This window comes from Leiobunum rupestre, chromosome 8, assembly GCF_980474605.1.
Source record: "Leiobunum rupestre chromosome 8, qqLeiRupe1.1.hap1, whole genome shotgun sequence".
Taxonomy (NCBI): Eukaryota; Metazoa; Arthropoda; class Arachnida; order Opiliones; family Sclerosomatidae; genus Leiobunum; species Leiobunum rupestre.
Window position 1 is genome coordinate 54,230,824 of NC_143391.1, and position 17,153 is coordinate 54,247,976.

Sequence of the window (17,153 nt, forward strand, 5' to 3'; positions counted from 1 at the left end):
GTATTTTTTCAGATGTTATTGCCTTAAACAAATTTCCTATGTCAAAAGAACAAAAAACCAACTTAAGGGCAAAAACGTTTTTAAAATAACAAAGCAACAAAAATGAAAAATTTTAAATTAATAAAAAATATTAGTACGCTCCCGAATTGTAAAATTTACCCGTACGAGAAACTATTTTAAAGACAACAAGTATAATAACTTTTGAGCAGTAAATTAAATTGTACACCATATCCCGTAATGCTAAAAAAAGAACGAAAATGTAAGACTATAGCAACTGTTAATGAACTCTTCCGCTTAAGCTGGGAAGTGAAACGTGTATCGGTGGTTCTGTGGTAGGTCGTCCTCCTGTCATACAGGAGGGCTCGGGTTCGAATCCCTACCGATGCGCAAATTGTTACTAAGACGAATACCTTGAACATTTGGTGGAAACCCTGTCATTTAGACGCTGAAACGTTTGCCGTAACCTTCATCACTCGGTCCGTCCCAAAATCAGTACGTTGAAGTTGAAGAGTAGAGACCCCGTACATACAAAACACAACCTTCATACACGTAAGCATTACACACGTCACAAACATACTTCCCAACTCAACGCCGACTTCATCCGTTGACGCTCACTTTAACGGCGGTTTTACCCTAGTGACCTTTTTCAAAATTCAAGAAACTGCGAACGCAGTTCTTACACTTTGCCCCCCGTACTGCAAACGCGTTCGCGGTGACACACACACATACACATAGACGCACGAGTAAACACATGACACAATATCATAGGCAATAGAAAGAGTTGGCAAGTCAAAGTAAAACCAAGTATCCGTGGTTCTGTGGTAAAACGCTCACCTGTCGTGCAGGAGGGCTCGGGTTCGGGTCCCGACCGAAACTAATGCAAATTAAAAGAAATTATACTACTTCCCACGAAAAACGAGGGTTGTTTGTAATAAGTTTTTCCCTAACTCCAAGAAACTGTGAACACAGTGATAACACTTTGCCCCGAAAATTCATACGCGTTCGCAGCCCAGACAGACAGAAACGGTGATTGTAAAGCCCCACCTAGGGGACATGCAATTGCTATTTATTTCAAAAGCAACAAGTAAATAACCAGAACTTTAAGAATGTTTGCCATAAAACATTCCTGTGTGTCTATTGCGTAACTAAGTCCCTAGGAGGTACAGCCAAATAATAATCCTTTTCTTGATTTAAGCATGTTAATATTATTATAATTTGACCAATTTGAAGTTTTGGCTTTTCCTTCTGTAGAAAAAAGCTCCACGACTCAAAAGTTGATTCCAATTACGACTCAAAAGTTGATTCCAATGACGACTCAAAAGTTGATTCCAATTACGACTCAAAAGTTGATTCCAATAACGACTCAAAGGTTGATTCCAATAACGACTCAAAAGTTGATTCCAATAACGACTCAAAAGTTGATTCCAATTACGACTCAAAAGTTGATTCCAATTACGACTCAAAAGTTGATTCCAATTACGACTCAAAAGTTGATTCCAATTACGACTTCGCCGGAAATAACCACCTTGCCTCAAGAAAGCACCTCGCGAGAAAAAACAACGTCGCCTCAAATAACAACCTTGTCAGACGTAACAACTTCTTCTCAATTAACCATCTCACCAGAAAAAACGATTTCGCCTCAAGTAACTACTCCGCCAGAAATAACAACCTCAACTCAAGTTACGACCTCCTCTGAAGTAACGACCTCCTCTGAAGTAACGACCTCCTCTGAAGCAACTACCAATTCTTCTCAAGCAACAACATCTTCAGAAGCCTTGATTTCACCCCGAACAACGACTTCACCCCAAACAACGACTTCAACCCAAGCAACGACTTCAACCCAAACAACGACTTCCACGCAAGCAACGACTTCCACGCAAGCAACGACTTCGCGAAAAGCACCAACCTCGACCCCAGCAACGACTTCGCCCCAAACAAAGACTTCCACGCAAGCAATGACTTCGCCCCCAGCAACGACTTCCACGCAAGCAACGACCTCACCTCAAATAACAACTTCACCCCAAATAACGACTTCAACCCAAGCAACGACTTCAACCCAAGCAACGACTTCAACCCAAGCAACGACTTCAACCCAAGCAACGACTTCAACCCAAGCAACGACTTCAACCCAAGCAACGACTTCAACCCAAGCAACGACTTTAACCCAAGCAACGACTTCAACCCAAGCAACGACTTCGCCCCAAGCAACAACTTCCACGCAAGCAACGACTTCGCGAAAAGCACCAACCTCGACCTCAGCAACGACTTCGCCCCAAACAATGACTTCGCCCCCAGCAACGACTTCACCTCAAATAACAACTTCACCCCAAATAACGACTTCAACCCAAGCAACGACTTCGCCCCAAGCAACAACTTCCACGCAAGCAACGACTTCGCGTAAAGCAACGACCTCGACCCCAGCAACGACTTCCACGCAAGCAATGACTTCCACGCAAGCAACGATCTCGACCCCAGCAACGACTTCCACGCAAGCAATGACTTTGCCCCAAACAACGACTTCTACGCAAGCAAAGACTTTGCCCCAAACAACGACCTCCACGCTAGCAACGACTTCGCCCCAAACAACGACTTCGCCCCAAACAACGACCTCGCCCCAAGACACGACCTCGACCCAAGACACGACCTCGCCACAAGACACGACCTCGACCCAAGACACGACCTCGACCCAAGACACGACCTCGACCCAAGACACGACCTCGACCCAAGACACGACCTCGACCCAAGACACGACCTCGACCCAAGACACGACCTCGACCCAAGACACGACCTCGCCGCAAGACACGACCTCGCCGCAAGACACGACCTCGCCGCAAGACACGACCTCGCCGCAAGACACGACCTCGCCGCAAGACACGACCTCGCCCCAAGACACGACCTCGCCCCAAGACACGACCTCGCACGATGACCATAGAAAAAAAACCGTTTCTCCAACTGTACTACCTTGGAGCACTCGAAATAATATTCCAAGATGGCATCAGAACCTATGTGTAAAACATTTGAAGATAATGGCCTTGTTGAAAATAGGTGAGTAAATTTTTCTTTAAATACAGTTAAGAACAATTCCAATTACCGGTATTCAGTTCCCTAGACATATTTCGTATTATCATCAAAATGAAAATTTAAAATGCGATGATCATTTTGATAAAGCTTTGCCTACAGTCGTTTCCTGTTGAATGTGTGAAAAGCAGTGGTGGAGGAAATTGTGAACGAATTTCGAAATGAAAGCTCAGACGTTGTAAATTTTAGTGATCAAATGAGTGAATACTCAATACAGGTCCAAATACTTGTTTTTTATCATCATAACTTATTTTTCTTTAATTTATCATCGATTTGTGTGCTCTTCGATTTAAATAAAAAGCGGAACAGCGGGTATAAACGAAAATATACACAATTGATACTACCTGCAAAAATTCGTAATTATTTAGAGTAATATACCAAAATAAGAAAAACAATGGGATAAAATAAAAATGACCTATATAGTATATAATTTGACTGTTTTATAATGAAAATTTATAGATAGTGAACGATATTATAATAATACCGTCATTTAAATCTGGTGGAGCTGGGATGCTGCAAACATTTTGCTGTCGATAATAATAAATTATAGTTTTAAGTATGAAATTTGAAAAAAGGTTAAAGGGTAGTATAGTATAGTGTTTTATTGTCTACGGAAATTATCAGTGTCTTACAGAAAGGGCCGGTACCTCAGTATTTAATTTATTATGCGATACTTTATTTACAAAGCAACGATCTCAATTAAACAATAAAAATTTTAATTATTTATCTGAGTATTTATTTGGAATTGTGATTTTTAAGCCCTTTTCTTTGTCGTGAAAATTCTAAAGAGAATACACTCTAGCACTTTCGTCTCGCAACAAGAGGAGCCGGGTTCGATCCACGCTTGTGGCACTGGGTGAAAACTCGGAACAACTCCTTCTTTGTTGAGTTTGCAAGTTCTTTCCCCAATGGTTTAAGGGGTTTTCCCCTGAGCTCTTCGGTTTCACCTTCCATAAAAACTTGTTGAGTTTAACGGTAATAGTTAGTGTAGGGAGCTGTTGGCTCAAGTGGCATGCAGTTCTTGCCACCACCCTCCTACGCATTGTAACCCGGCCACCTGAATTAAACGCTTCAAAAGTCCCTCGATGACTTAGGCCTAAGGTGGTGCCTTGGGTATTAGCCTAGCTGATTATTCTTATTTTTATTATTATTGATCGTTATCATCTAGGAATAATTTTCAAGGCATAAGTTCTAAGTTTCAGACAATATAAACAGGTTTTCTTATGGGTTAATCTGATGCAATTTTCAGAACGAATAACTCCAGTTGTCAAACAAAATATTCCATGGAATCGGTCTTTCAATAAGATAAGGTCTTCTGCATTAAATCCGCTGCATGTTGTTGGTACTGTGATTAAAGATGGTTCTTCAGATCTTTACCCAAGAATGAAACTTCTAATTTAAATTTGGCATTCACATCAAGAGTTATTATGACACTATTGGTCTGTTTATTGGTTTTCTGCAATCTAGACCACTATTATTTAAAGAGAAAAACCAGTTAAAATTATCCTGTTTTTGGAAAACCATTTTTGAGTGTTAATAATGATCCAAAAGTATCCATATAGTTGTGTTTAAATTTTCCCGGAATCCTTCATTCACTACAGCATTGTTAAAAGTTATCAATCGAATCTACTTTGGAGTGTCAACATCAACACTTTCTTCTATGTCCATTCTTGACTGTTCTCGAATCGTTCCCAATTGATCTATCTATTCTTCTGTGTCAACTTCAATACTCGTAGTGATATTGGCTAAAATTTCAGCAACGGTAATCTCATCTGTTCTTTCAAATGAAATGGTTTCAATCGTTCCAGTTTGAAGAGAATTCGTAGAAATATATGGAGGATTCAAATTTTCTAAAACATCCATAATTTCCGCTTGGTTTTCTAGTTTTGTTAGAAAACCAAACAATTGATATATTTATATTAATTATACATTGTTGATATTAACTCAAAGTTTATAAATTATGAGTTAACCCGTAAATGGACAAGATCGGGGTATTCTTTCGATAGTCCTTTACCCCAACAAAGTGTTTTGAGCATATACATGTATATATGTTACTCGTGATTTGTTCGGATTGAAAATCATTCCTTACTTCTCTTAACCAATGTAACCATTATTTGTAATTTTCTGGTGTCCTTTTAGTTTTTGGGAAAGCCAAAAAGGATACCCCTAACATATGTGGTTCCCTATCATACCTTGAGTCGCTATTACATTTGGGGTAAGCACAGTGCTTAGTTCTTCCCATGATGTTAAATTTCAATAGTATTCACTTTATTAGAACTAAGAACATTTAATACTTTCTTAACCATGAAATAATCCTAAGAAGGAACTGAACAGTAAAAAAACAGTAACTTTTTCAAATCACATTATTTTACGATTACGCACATTCCGCGCATGCATCGCGATTTGTTTGGATCAGCGTTTTCACGACAACACCATCCCGTCCCATTTTTTGTGCCCGAAAATACATTGTCAAAGGTAGAGTGCAATATCCAGTAACACGATTTTAATCCAAGTTTCCATCGCCCTTACCTCGAACTGGCACCGAGGCTTAAACTCTGCTATGGTGTTAAGAACTTGAAAATACTAATGTAGTGCAAAACGTTTCCTTTATTTTTACCTTGCTCGATTATAATAAATTTTACGCTCTTATAGCATACTGTCAAAAACAGTGTAATTATAACGGTATAAATGAAAGCAATCATAAGGTTAGACGACGGAACACACGTCGTTTTCAATTGTGGTCAAAACTTGCGATTGATAGAGCCCTACTTTCACCACAGAGAAAAGAAAATAAGAAAAATAGTGTTATTAAATCAGACACCAACAGTATAAACACTGCTAAAAATCAGCCATTCAACGCGACGGTTAAAAACAGCGTGTTTAAAATTCCGGAAAGATAATTCGCAACTAAAAATATCTCAACTGACCGTATTGAAAACCTCAATTAACACTTTACATAATAATACAATATCCACGTGTCGACTATTTCTTAAAAAAAAAGTAAATAATGCCGTAAAGGCAGTTAGGTAATTAGTATGAAAAACTTTATCGAATTACTTTTAAAACAGCAAATATCTATTTAAAACATGAATATTACGCCAGTTTTTTACATAACATTTTTATCCCGAAAAGCTCTACTTTATAATCAATAGAATTAAATACCGTAGGGAGTGTATGTAAAAAACTATTCAGTTTCAATGAAAACAAATTAACCCCGCTTAATAACATGTTGTATTTCTATCGCACAAAGTTTAGTTTATAAAGATCACCCCCCCCCCCCCCCCCCAGATTTGGATAGTCTGTAAATTGAGGTCTCGTCTCCCGCAAATCCGTATACATTAGATTTAACCAAAATTTGGTTTGTTAAGTTAAATTATTTTAAGCTTCCGTAATACCACCCCTTTAACCTTTTTTCAGTATAACACGATACTTATAATAATCAGCTAGGCTACTACCCAAGGCACCACCTTAGGCCTAAGTCATCGAGCGACTTTTAAAGCCTTTTAAAACCGGAATTAATTAATATCGAGAGTAAAATGTTTGCAGCAACCGAGTCCCACAGATTTCGATGAACCTGTTACTTACTTTGGTAAAATTAAACCTGGAAGGGGTTTCGTCGTTCACTATTTCGACGTAATATACATTTTCATTATAAAATAGTGCAATATTATTAATAGTCTTATTATACAGGGTGTTTTGAATTGCTCTGACTGGGCATTTTTTTCAGAAACTGCAAGAGATAGAGGTGCGAACTTTTCCGGGTATTATTTCTAATGTGGGATCGCTTTTAATCCCAAATTTTAGAAAAATCGGAAATAATTTCGGGTTTTTGTAAAAAATATTTTTCCCAGATAGGTGCTAGAAAAAAAAACGTTTCAATGAGAAAGTTGTAGAGTGCTGTCGAAAATGTTCAAAGAAATTGGTTTCATTGGAAAAGAACACTTTTTTTACGAAGATATGAGCTGATGAAAAAAATAAGATGTCCGTAGGGGCCAATAGCCTTCGCATTTTTGTACGTAAATGAAAGAAATCACGTTAAAAGATAAAATAGTACATGCAATTTAACAAAACGCCAATTTAGGCCTACAGTAGGCCTAAAAACGTATCAGTAGGCCAACTACGCACGAAGGTCAGGTTTTCAATTAGTATTTCATGTGAAATCTTTTGGTTTTCAACCATTCTCTAACTTTGTTTTAATAATAATCAGCTAGGCTAATACCCAAAGCACCACCTTAGGCCTAAGTCATCAAGCGACTTTTGAAGCCATTAATTCAACATGCCACTACATTATTCTCGTGATCAGCGTGCTTTTATGTTCGAGTTAGTTTATGTTGAAGCCAATCGTAACGCGCATAAGGTTAGTGAATTGTTTACTGTTCGATATCCAGATAGAAGACCAAGCCGCAACACCGTTCTTGGAGCTGTTCGTGACTTTCAGACTTACGGAAACGTCAATCCCCGATTACGTGGACCAGGTCGTCAAAACATCAACTAGGAAGACACTGTTCTAGCCTATTTTGTTGCATATCCTCGAGCCAGCGTCAGAGATGCAAGCGACAATCATGGATTATCGACGAACTACGTGTGAACCACTCTTCACAATCAACACTTCCATCCGTATCGAGCGACCCTCCACCAAGCTCTGCACGAAGGAGATATGGAACGTAGATGTGGTTTCTGCAACTGGCTAATAACCATGTCTGATGAAAACCCAAATTTAATCAATCAAATGCTGGTGACCGACCAGTGTTCCTTTGGGAGAGATGGGACTTTCAACCATCAAAACACCCATATGTGACCTGACTGGGGTTTTCCTCATCATCATCATCATCATCATCAACTCCGACTGAATGTTTGGGTGGGTTCGCTCGGGGATCGAGTTAATGGCCCATTTTTCCTGCCAGCTCGTCTGAATGGACAACACTACTTGGCGCTTTTGAAAACGAAATAGCAGACGTTTTAGAAGATATTCCGCTGGAAGCTTACAGACAGATGTGGTACCAACATGACGGCCTACCACCCCACGTATCTAGATGTGTAGTGGAGCGTCTTAACAACCGATTTCCCTCAGCGTTGGGTTGTAAGGAATTGTCACGTTCGATGGCCTGCGAGGTCTCCGGACCAAACTCCGGTAGACTTTTTCTTGTGGGGTTCATCAAAGCACATGTTTACGTGACGCCCGTAGAGAAGATCGAAGATTTGTGTCACCGAATTACTGCAGCCTTCGAACTGATATGATTAGACGCTTCAAAACATGCTTCTTAGTGCCGAAACATGTATTTTGGAAAAAGAAGGTATCATAGAACCTCACTTGTAAAATTCTTATGTTTCTTCGAATAAAATGTTCAATTAAATATTTCAGACATATCTTTCATTTACGTTCAAAAATGCTTGTTTTTTTCATCAGCTAATATCTTTTAATGAAACCAATTCCTTTGAAAATTTTCGACAGCGCTCTACAACTTTCCCATTGAAACATTTTTTCTAGCACCTATCCGTGAAAAAATTGTTTTTACAAAAACCAGAAATTATTTCCGATTTTTCTGAAATTTAGGATTTAAAGCGATCCCACACTAAAAATATTACCCTGAAAATTTCGCAACTCCATCTCTTGCAGTCTCTGAAAAAAATGCCCAGTCAGAGCAATTCCAAACACCCTGTACAGGTCCTATCCCTAGTTTGCTGTTTATATTACCCATTTATTTTATATTACTCTAATTAATGATTACTTTTGGCAGTTAGTATTGTGTACATTTTCGTATATACCTTCTGTTTCTCTTGTTATTAAATTTTTAGATCACAAATCGATGATAAATTAAAGAAAAATATTAATCTTGTCACTGATTTAATAAATTAAAAAAAGTGATGATGATGATAAAAATCTAGTTTTTGAAATAAAGACCCCCCTCGCCCAGTGAGCGTTTATTGTTAAACAAACCATCCGGTCGCTCACCGTGAATGAGATTCTTCAAATTAAAACAAAATTAATTCAATAGCTCGGGTAGATCTCTGTCGACCCTGGTGAACGAACTATTACCTCGCTAGAGAACGCAGCGCTCAAAAGTGAGCACGCAAGCACCTCGATCAACAAATCTCGCTGCATGCGCCGTGAACGATCAGTGCCTGAGAGAACTGCTCGGCGCTTGGCCTGACTCTGAACAAGTTCATCGGTTTTCTTTTTTAAAGGGGGAGAAGATTTTTAATTATGAGCGCGAGCAATTTTGGCCCCTCTCTGGTGAAAAGTGGTTCCGTTTCATTATTACATATTTTAACCTTAGCAGTTTTTTAATTACAACATTTGAAAAATAAACAGCAATTTAAAATCTTATAAACCTTTTACGGCCGATGTTATTTCTCTACAATTTATTCCAAACATGAAACATAATATTTAGGCAGCGGTAGTAGAATCAGACGGTGTTTAGGTCGAAAACTGCATTTGCAAGCCAGGCCTTGGAAAGGATGTAGCCCCATAGCTTATTCATTATTTAAGATTTTTTCACGAAGGAGTTTTCAAGAAAGAACTCCGGAACTGACAAGTGAGAATTCATTTCTAAGCTTTGAACTTATTCCAGTGCAAATGCAAAATCAGGTAACACTTTAGCAATCGGGAAGCGATATCCAAACTACCAAGAAACTTTAGCTCCGAAGTAAAAACCACCTTTAATGTTTTTATTTACGGCAATACTGATTTAGATTTTTGGGTCTAAACTGCCCTTTGAAAGTATTAATTAACATGTGAGAGTACTTGATTTTTGCCCAAGTTTTTTTAACCGACAAGTTTATCACGTTAGTTAAAAAAAAGTAACGGTGAAGAATTAAGAACACTTACGCAAAATACTTAATGGATATTTTAAAAGAACGGACAATCTGTCTGCGTAATGTTGTTGACGGTAAAGAGTTTTTAATGAAAAATATGTAGATTGCATCGTTAACCAAGTTTTTCGGAATAAATTGTGTAACGGTTTCTGCGATCTCGAAAGTTTTGCTGATATCGCTCTTTTTCTCGCTATTGTTAGTTTTACACTAGCGTAGGCTCTTGTAAGACTGCTGTGACTTTTACAGTCCCCACCGCCGACACGGGCGTCTCCAAATCTACCGGTAACACCGCGCTACTACATTCAAAGTACGTTCCCGCGCCGCAATTACACTGCCACTATTATCAGTCGCACTAAAAGAGCTTGCATGGCTTAGGCAAATCTCCTTCTAAGAGATACGCTCTAAAACGCCTCACTCGGTGGCGCTGGAGTGGTAAAAATAGAGAAAAAATGGTAATACTATACCTTCCACGGTACTATCGGTTTCTGTACCCATCCACGAGGTCAAGCCTCGGATAGTCAACGAAATCCACGGAACGGGACCAAGCGCCAGAGACGGAAGGGGAACAGAAACCATCTCTTAGAAGTACGTTCTTAAATGCCTGACTTGGTGGCACAAATTAAGAGAAAGGGTGTATTCCAAGGCCTTAAACAGTGGGTAGTTCTGGCATTTTTGGGCAGTTCCAAAATCGGATTTGGGAAGTGCTATTAATCGTGAATTTATCGCCAAAAAGTATCATACATTTTAAATACCTGATTTCCTCATGTGAGATGTCGCAGTTGGATGGGTCTTTCTGGTACATATCTACAAACGCAGCCAATTAGGTTTTTTAAAAATATTCGTCTGAAAGTTGTAAAAAATAAAATAAACCCAAGAATCCAACTGCTTCTATAGCACATTGAAATTAGGTTTTGGGTGTTTAGTTTTTATATAGCGGCTAGCTCGCCGTTATTTTTTGGGCAGTTCTTAAAAATCCTTATTTTAGCCCCTGGCGTATTCTATACCTTCCATTGTACTTAGCGGTCCTCAAACCCGTACACGGGGCCAAGCCCCAGAGAGACGGAAGGGGAAACAAACCAATATTCTTGAGATGCGGTATTAGGAAAGAGGGCCGCACCCGCTAAACGAAGACATAAACGAAACCGTGCCTAATTTCTTAACTATATTTCATAATTGTTGTATTTTGCTAGGTAAGCTCGTGAGGAACTATTATTTGAGGCATGGCGTGGTTCACTTATTTTCCCTATTTGGTTGCCACGGCTACCTCTTGTTTTGTACCATAACTGCCTTTAACTGTTTTTCCGGTGCACCCGAGAGGTGAAAAGGCGGCAAAGGAAATTATCTGGGCTCTTAATATTAATTGATTTAGTAAACAAGTTTACCCGTAAGAAAATTTGAAAAGGACCGAATGTTTAAATTGTCATGCTTAACGATAAGTAGCGAAAATAAACTATTACTTCCTTATTTTCAATCTAATTATCCATTGAGCTGCTCTAAACTACCAGAGCGGTATTAGTTTGCGCGTCGAATAATTAAAAAATAATTGTGAAAATAGCTATAAAAATCACATATAGAGAGCCGGACTAAAATTTAATCTTGGCTAATGCTACACTTTTCACGAAATGGGCAGACTTCGTCTGTTGAAATAACCTAAAATACAGGGTGTCTTCATTTGATCGGCCCAAGCATTTTTCTCATTCTAGAAATGTGAAATTTTCAGTATGTACTCTCTCGGTGGAGATCGTTCTTATTTGGGAATTTTAGAAAAATCGTGAAATTGTTCACGGTTTTAGAATTTGTAGTTTTTGAACGCTAGGTGGTAGACGAAAAGTTTCAATGAGTAAGTTGTAGAGCATACTCGAAAACCTTTAATGGTTTGGTCAAAATCGTACATTTTGTCACTGAAATAATAGGTCATGAAAAATAACAAGTTGGTACTACCCAAATGTGTTTACGCCTCATGTTATTGTAATGATTGTCTGTGAAAAATGAGTATGTTTTTAGCCAAATCATTGCTAGGCTAGGCTAATACCCAAGGCACCACCTTAGGCTTAAGTCATCAAGCGGCTTTTGAAGCCTTTAATTCAGGTGGCTGGGTTACAATGCGTAGGAGGGTGGTGGCAAGCCCTGCATGTCCAGCGAGCCAACAGCTCCCTACACTAACTATTACCGTTAACCTCAACAAGTTTTTATAGAAGGGGAAACCGAAGTGCTCGGGGGAAAACCCTTTAAACCAGTGGGGAAATAACTTGCAAACTCAAAGTAAGTGTTAGAACAAGTGCAATTATTATAATAAGGAATTACAGAAAGTGTTTTACAAATACGGTTCAATAATGCCACTGTCCGCTGCTATATAAATCCGTACGCGATGAAGCATATTCTGGAATGAACCACGGACCATATCTGGAGTAACGAGTTGGAACGCTGAAATTATTCTCTGGTGCAAATCGTCTTCGCTTGTGACTGTCGTCTTGTATACTTCCTCTTTGACGAATCCCCACAGGTAAAAGTCCAGCGGTGTCAAATCTGGGGACCTAGGAAGCCATCGCACTGAACCATTCTTCCCAATCCAACGCTCAGGGAACTCGGTGTTGGGGTATTGCACGACATGTCGTTCCTGGTGAGGAAGTGCACCGTCATGTAAGAACAAAAGGCATGGTAGGTCGACTAATGCTTCTGCTACTTCATTTCGTAGAAATGCCAAGTAGCTCACCCCATTAAGCCGATTCGGAAGAAAAAATAGCACAATGACGCGATCTCCTAATAGACCTGCCCAGACGTTAAAGCGGAATTGTACTTGATTGTGATGTGGAAATCCCCAGTGCTGATTTACATCCCTCCACGTATGATTATTTTGGCGGTTAAATGGGCCGTCCCTTCCAAAGGAACACTCGTCGTACGCCAGGATTAAAAAGCGGAAATCTTCGTTGACATCCACCATGGTACTAAACCAGTTACCGAAATCCAACCTAAGGCGCTGATCACCATCGTGAAGTACTTGGTGGAGCGTGGCACGAAATGGATGAAATTTATGATGGTTAAAGATGCTCCAGATATAATATTTTGACAAGTCCAAATCGGAGCATGCCATTCTTATACTTGCTCGAGGGAAGCGGCAAAGTAGGCGATTACTGTGTCTTCCATATTAGTATTATGACGTCCAGGTCATTTTTCACAGACAATCATTACAATAACATGAGGCGTAAAAACATTTGGGTATTACCAACTTGTAATTTTTCATCACCTATTAATTTAGTGACAAAATGTACGATTTTACCATACCAACTCCATTAGAGGTTTTCGAGTATGCTCTACAACTTACTCATTGAAACTTTTCGTCTACCACCTAGCGTTCAAAAACTATAAATTCTGAAATCGTGCAAAATTTCACGATTTTTCTGAAATTCACAAATAACGATCTCCACCGAGAGAGTACACACTGAAAATTTCACATTTCTAGAAGGTATAGTGTTTGAGAAAAATGCCTGGGCCGATCAAATGTAGACACCCTGTATACACTGTTGAACAACAAATAATATTCTAACGAAAAATATTATTTGAAAATAAATTATATTCTTACGAAAAGTATTTTTAAAAATAAATTATATTCTTACGAAAAGTATTTTTTAAAATAAATTATATTCTTACGAAAAGTAATTTTAAAAAGAAATTATATTCTTACGAAAATTATTCCTTGAAAAACAAATTATATTATAACGAAAAGTTTTCTTTGCAAAACAAAATAATATTCTTCCGTTAAGTATTTTTTTTTTAAAAATTATATATATAACAAAAAGTTTACTTTGAAAAACCAATTATATTCTTACAAAAAATATACTTTAATAAAATAAATTATATTCTTAGGGAAAATATTCTTTAAAAACATATTATATCTCTTACGAAAAGTATTCTTAAAAAAACAAATTATACCTCTTACGAATCTATATTTCTTCTTCATGTGTTTGCTCTAAATGTGGCTTATTAAAGATGAAAATTATAAATAATTTGTTACTCTTGTTATATTTTTCTTCCAGATAAACAATTTAAACCTGTTTGTGACTATGATGGCAGTTATTATCCGGTTCAATGCTTTTTTGACGGTGCCGAGCAATATTGTTACTGTTCAAACAAGGCGGGGAAAAGTTTGTCAGTCATTCCCAAAAATGTTACACATCCAGTGAAATTTTGTTTAAGAAAACGCAGACCTTTTTTCTTTATGTAATTTTTGATGGATTACGATATTTCTTTTAAACGCGGAAATAAAGAAAAATTCCCATGTCAAAGAAAGAGTTTAATAAATCTCACTAGCAGACACTTGATACACCAATCAATAGGATATTTTGTGTTTATGTAAAAACGGTAACTTAATTTTAACCGTGGTACCCAGAAAAGCAACGCTTGTGCTGGTTCCCAACCTGGATTTCATAGCAAGGGGATGTTCATTATCACAATTTCATTTATTTTTGAATTATTAAAAGACCTGGCCATATGAAAAAGGGCGCCTGATATTTTTACCCAGGGGCGCCTGAGAGGTTAAGACAGTCCTGCATACACGGTGCTTCCAATAATTTAGCCCCTTAAAGAGATTGGACCTAAGACCTTCCGTCCAAAAAATGTCATTTATTTTCCTAGGAAACATAGGAGGATGGAAATACTGGAGGGGAAATATGGGATTCATAGTCGTATATATTTATTTTAGTGACCATGGTTTGAATTCTAGAATAAAATTTAAATATCGGATTCATAAGCCTAGCAATGTAGGCAATTCGGACTTAAGGTACTAGAGACACCTAGCGGACACCGTAGTCAAAATTTCGTCCGCGTGTTCGTTGGGACTTGGTTAGATATGCGTGCCGGTTTTAAAATCGTGTTAAAGGTTTATTGATTTTGTCTTCAAAATAAAAAAACATCTCCGAAAATAGTTTCGTAGAATCCAGGTAGAATATTCGTGTTTCAACTTGTACAAGAAATCCTTGTGAATAGAATGAAAAGTAGGCAAAATTTATAGAGACAAAAAATTCCGCCTATTTTTACGACGGCGCTACGCTCGTATATCCGAAATTGTATAGCTCTCGCGTTGCCGAAGCTAAAACAGCGAGTCCGTGATGAGGGAATACAAATTTCTGTTCCAGGTACGCAGTATTATATTCCTCGAGGAAACATTGTGCTTTTGTTTAAAAAATATCAGCTTTGTTGCCAGATACTTGATGAGAGTTAAAACATGGGATAGTGTTTTCAGAAATCAGTCCCGTTAAATAGAACGTCTATGGGGAGTTAACTTTTGAGGGGAAGCAGAAACGTGATGACGTAGCCTTTTTTTGGAGAGTGCGTGTGGCGCCATCTCTCATTGATATGATTATATATATTCGAATTATCCAAGGGTCCACCATTTTGGATATAATCAGCAAATTTTCTAGTCATGGGTAGGCCCATGGAACTAATAAGAAACTGCGCTTAGGAACGTTTCACTTGAGTGGAAAGAGAAAAATGACCGTTACCCTCTCCATCTATCGGGAAAAAATGTCTAAACCGGAAATCAGTTTAAATTAGTTGGAGCAAACAAAGCCGCGTACGATTCGTACCGGCGTGTTACTTTTGCCATTTGCTTTGATTAGAACTCTTTTTTAGCCTTATGTAATATATTCAGTTATCGTGAACTTCTAATGAATTAGGTAAATAACAGAAAATTTAGCAAAATGTCTTCATTTTCGCACCACGCATATGATCAGATCTTTCCTGAGGGATATTCTTTTCAAACAGGCCCACTTACAGATAGGCCTACTAACACCATTTACTATGATGACTTATCTTCAGAATCTTCAGGTAAATCATTTATTTTTACTATTGTTTAAATTTGAACCTATTATAAATTATTAAATTGAAATAGATGACAGTAACAGAGAATTGTGGGTGAAATATGCTAGTGCAAGTGGTAATGATGTCGAGAAAGTGAGAAAAAGGACCTCTTATGAGTCCGCCGAGGCCAGGAAATTCAGGATTAAGTTATGCAAATCTGTAAGTTTCATGAAATATCAATACATTTTTTGTGATATCTTTTGCTTATTTGGGTTTGGAATTATTTTCTTAGTAACAAGAGCCCTACAAAACCTGGTACTTCAGAACTAAATGCTTTAAATCTGTAGGTGTATTTTGCTATTAATAATTTTTTATTTCATTATTTAATCCAATATCTTTAACTAGAAATGTTCCTATTAACAAAGAAATGAAACGTAAAAAAGCAGATGAAACATTTAAACAGAAAATAGTGGAAGGTTGGTATCAATAGCACTGAAACATTGACTTTTTATATATTTAAATTTATAAGTATCATTTGAACTTGCAGTTTTTACGGCAATGCTGATGTCATTGGGGCAATAGCTGTGTCAAAAAAAATTAGATTTTTGTTACACTTTAACGTAGTAACGAGAACTTCTGTTAATCTTAGTTTTCTTTCAGAAGTGAACTACGAGAAAATGTTTGAAAGCAGTTTTGGAGGAATTGGACCTTTTCTCGGGAATAGAAAGGAAAGATTTAAAAGAATGGATTGGACAGCTGGATTTCAGTAGCATTGTTTTTATAAAGTTTAAAGATGAATTAAGGAAGCTGTTCACAAGCACTAGAGAAGACAAACTGTATGAAAGTTTCAAGAAAATTCTAAAAAACTACAATTTCAAGCACATTGTGGAAGAGTTACATAATGACCAATTTAATGTAATACTGTTTAGAATTTCATTTCCTTGTCACAAATTTTAATTATAATCATAATTTCAGATTCCAAATTTGAAAGACCCAGAAATTGTGATGGGGCTACATTTGATGATTCAGCACATTTACGAAATGGAGATATCTTTCGAGTGTGATCCTGTTCAACTCTCAATTAGCAAACCATTTACAGAAATGGACTCCAACCTGTACTACGTTGTAGGGTTCATTCTTAATAAACTATTAAAGCCTAAGAGTCCTGATGACTTCCAGAAAATTGGAAGAGCAATCTCCGCAAGTGATAAAACTCTAGTGCCAATTGGGTACTGCAAATGGACCAAGGCTGTCGATAGAGGGGGATTAAAAAATCCAAACATGCATTGGTATGTTTTACAATGACACGTTCATAAAATCCAAAAAAAGAAAGCCCATGGATGATATAGATGTAGATATAAACATCGAAATGAAATGGACAAACATTTATAGAAAAGCTGGAGTTAGTAAAGAACATGCAACTAAAGTAATGAACATGATCCTACAAACATACCTGAATACCA

At 37.7% G+C, this 17,153-nt stretch overlaps 1 protein-coding gene and 1 long non-coding RNA gene across 2 annotated transcripts in view; both read left to right on the forward strand.

Annotated features, from left to right (window-relative positions):
- Nucleotides 1–14,208, forward strand: part of LOC149933711 (uncharacterized) — a 44,304-nt gene extending 30,096 nt beyond the window's left edge. Inside the window, exons 5-6 of the mRNA XM_090155375.1 lie at nucleotides 1,252–3,045; nucleotides 13,929–14,208. Coding sequence (XP_090011501.1) covers nucleotides 1,252–3,045; nucleotides 13,929–14,116 — 1,982 coding nt within the window. The 3' untranslated portion in view covers nucleotides 14,117–14,208. The remainder of the gene's footprint in view (nucleotides 1–1,251; nucleotides 3,046–13,928) is intronic.
- The window catches only part of LOC149933709 (uncharacterized), a 586,576-nt gene that overhangs the window by 61,790 nt on the left and 507,633 nt on the right, over nucleotides 1–17,153 (forward strand). The gene's annotated exons all lie outside the window — the stretch shown is intronic.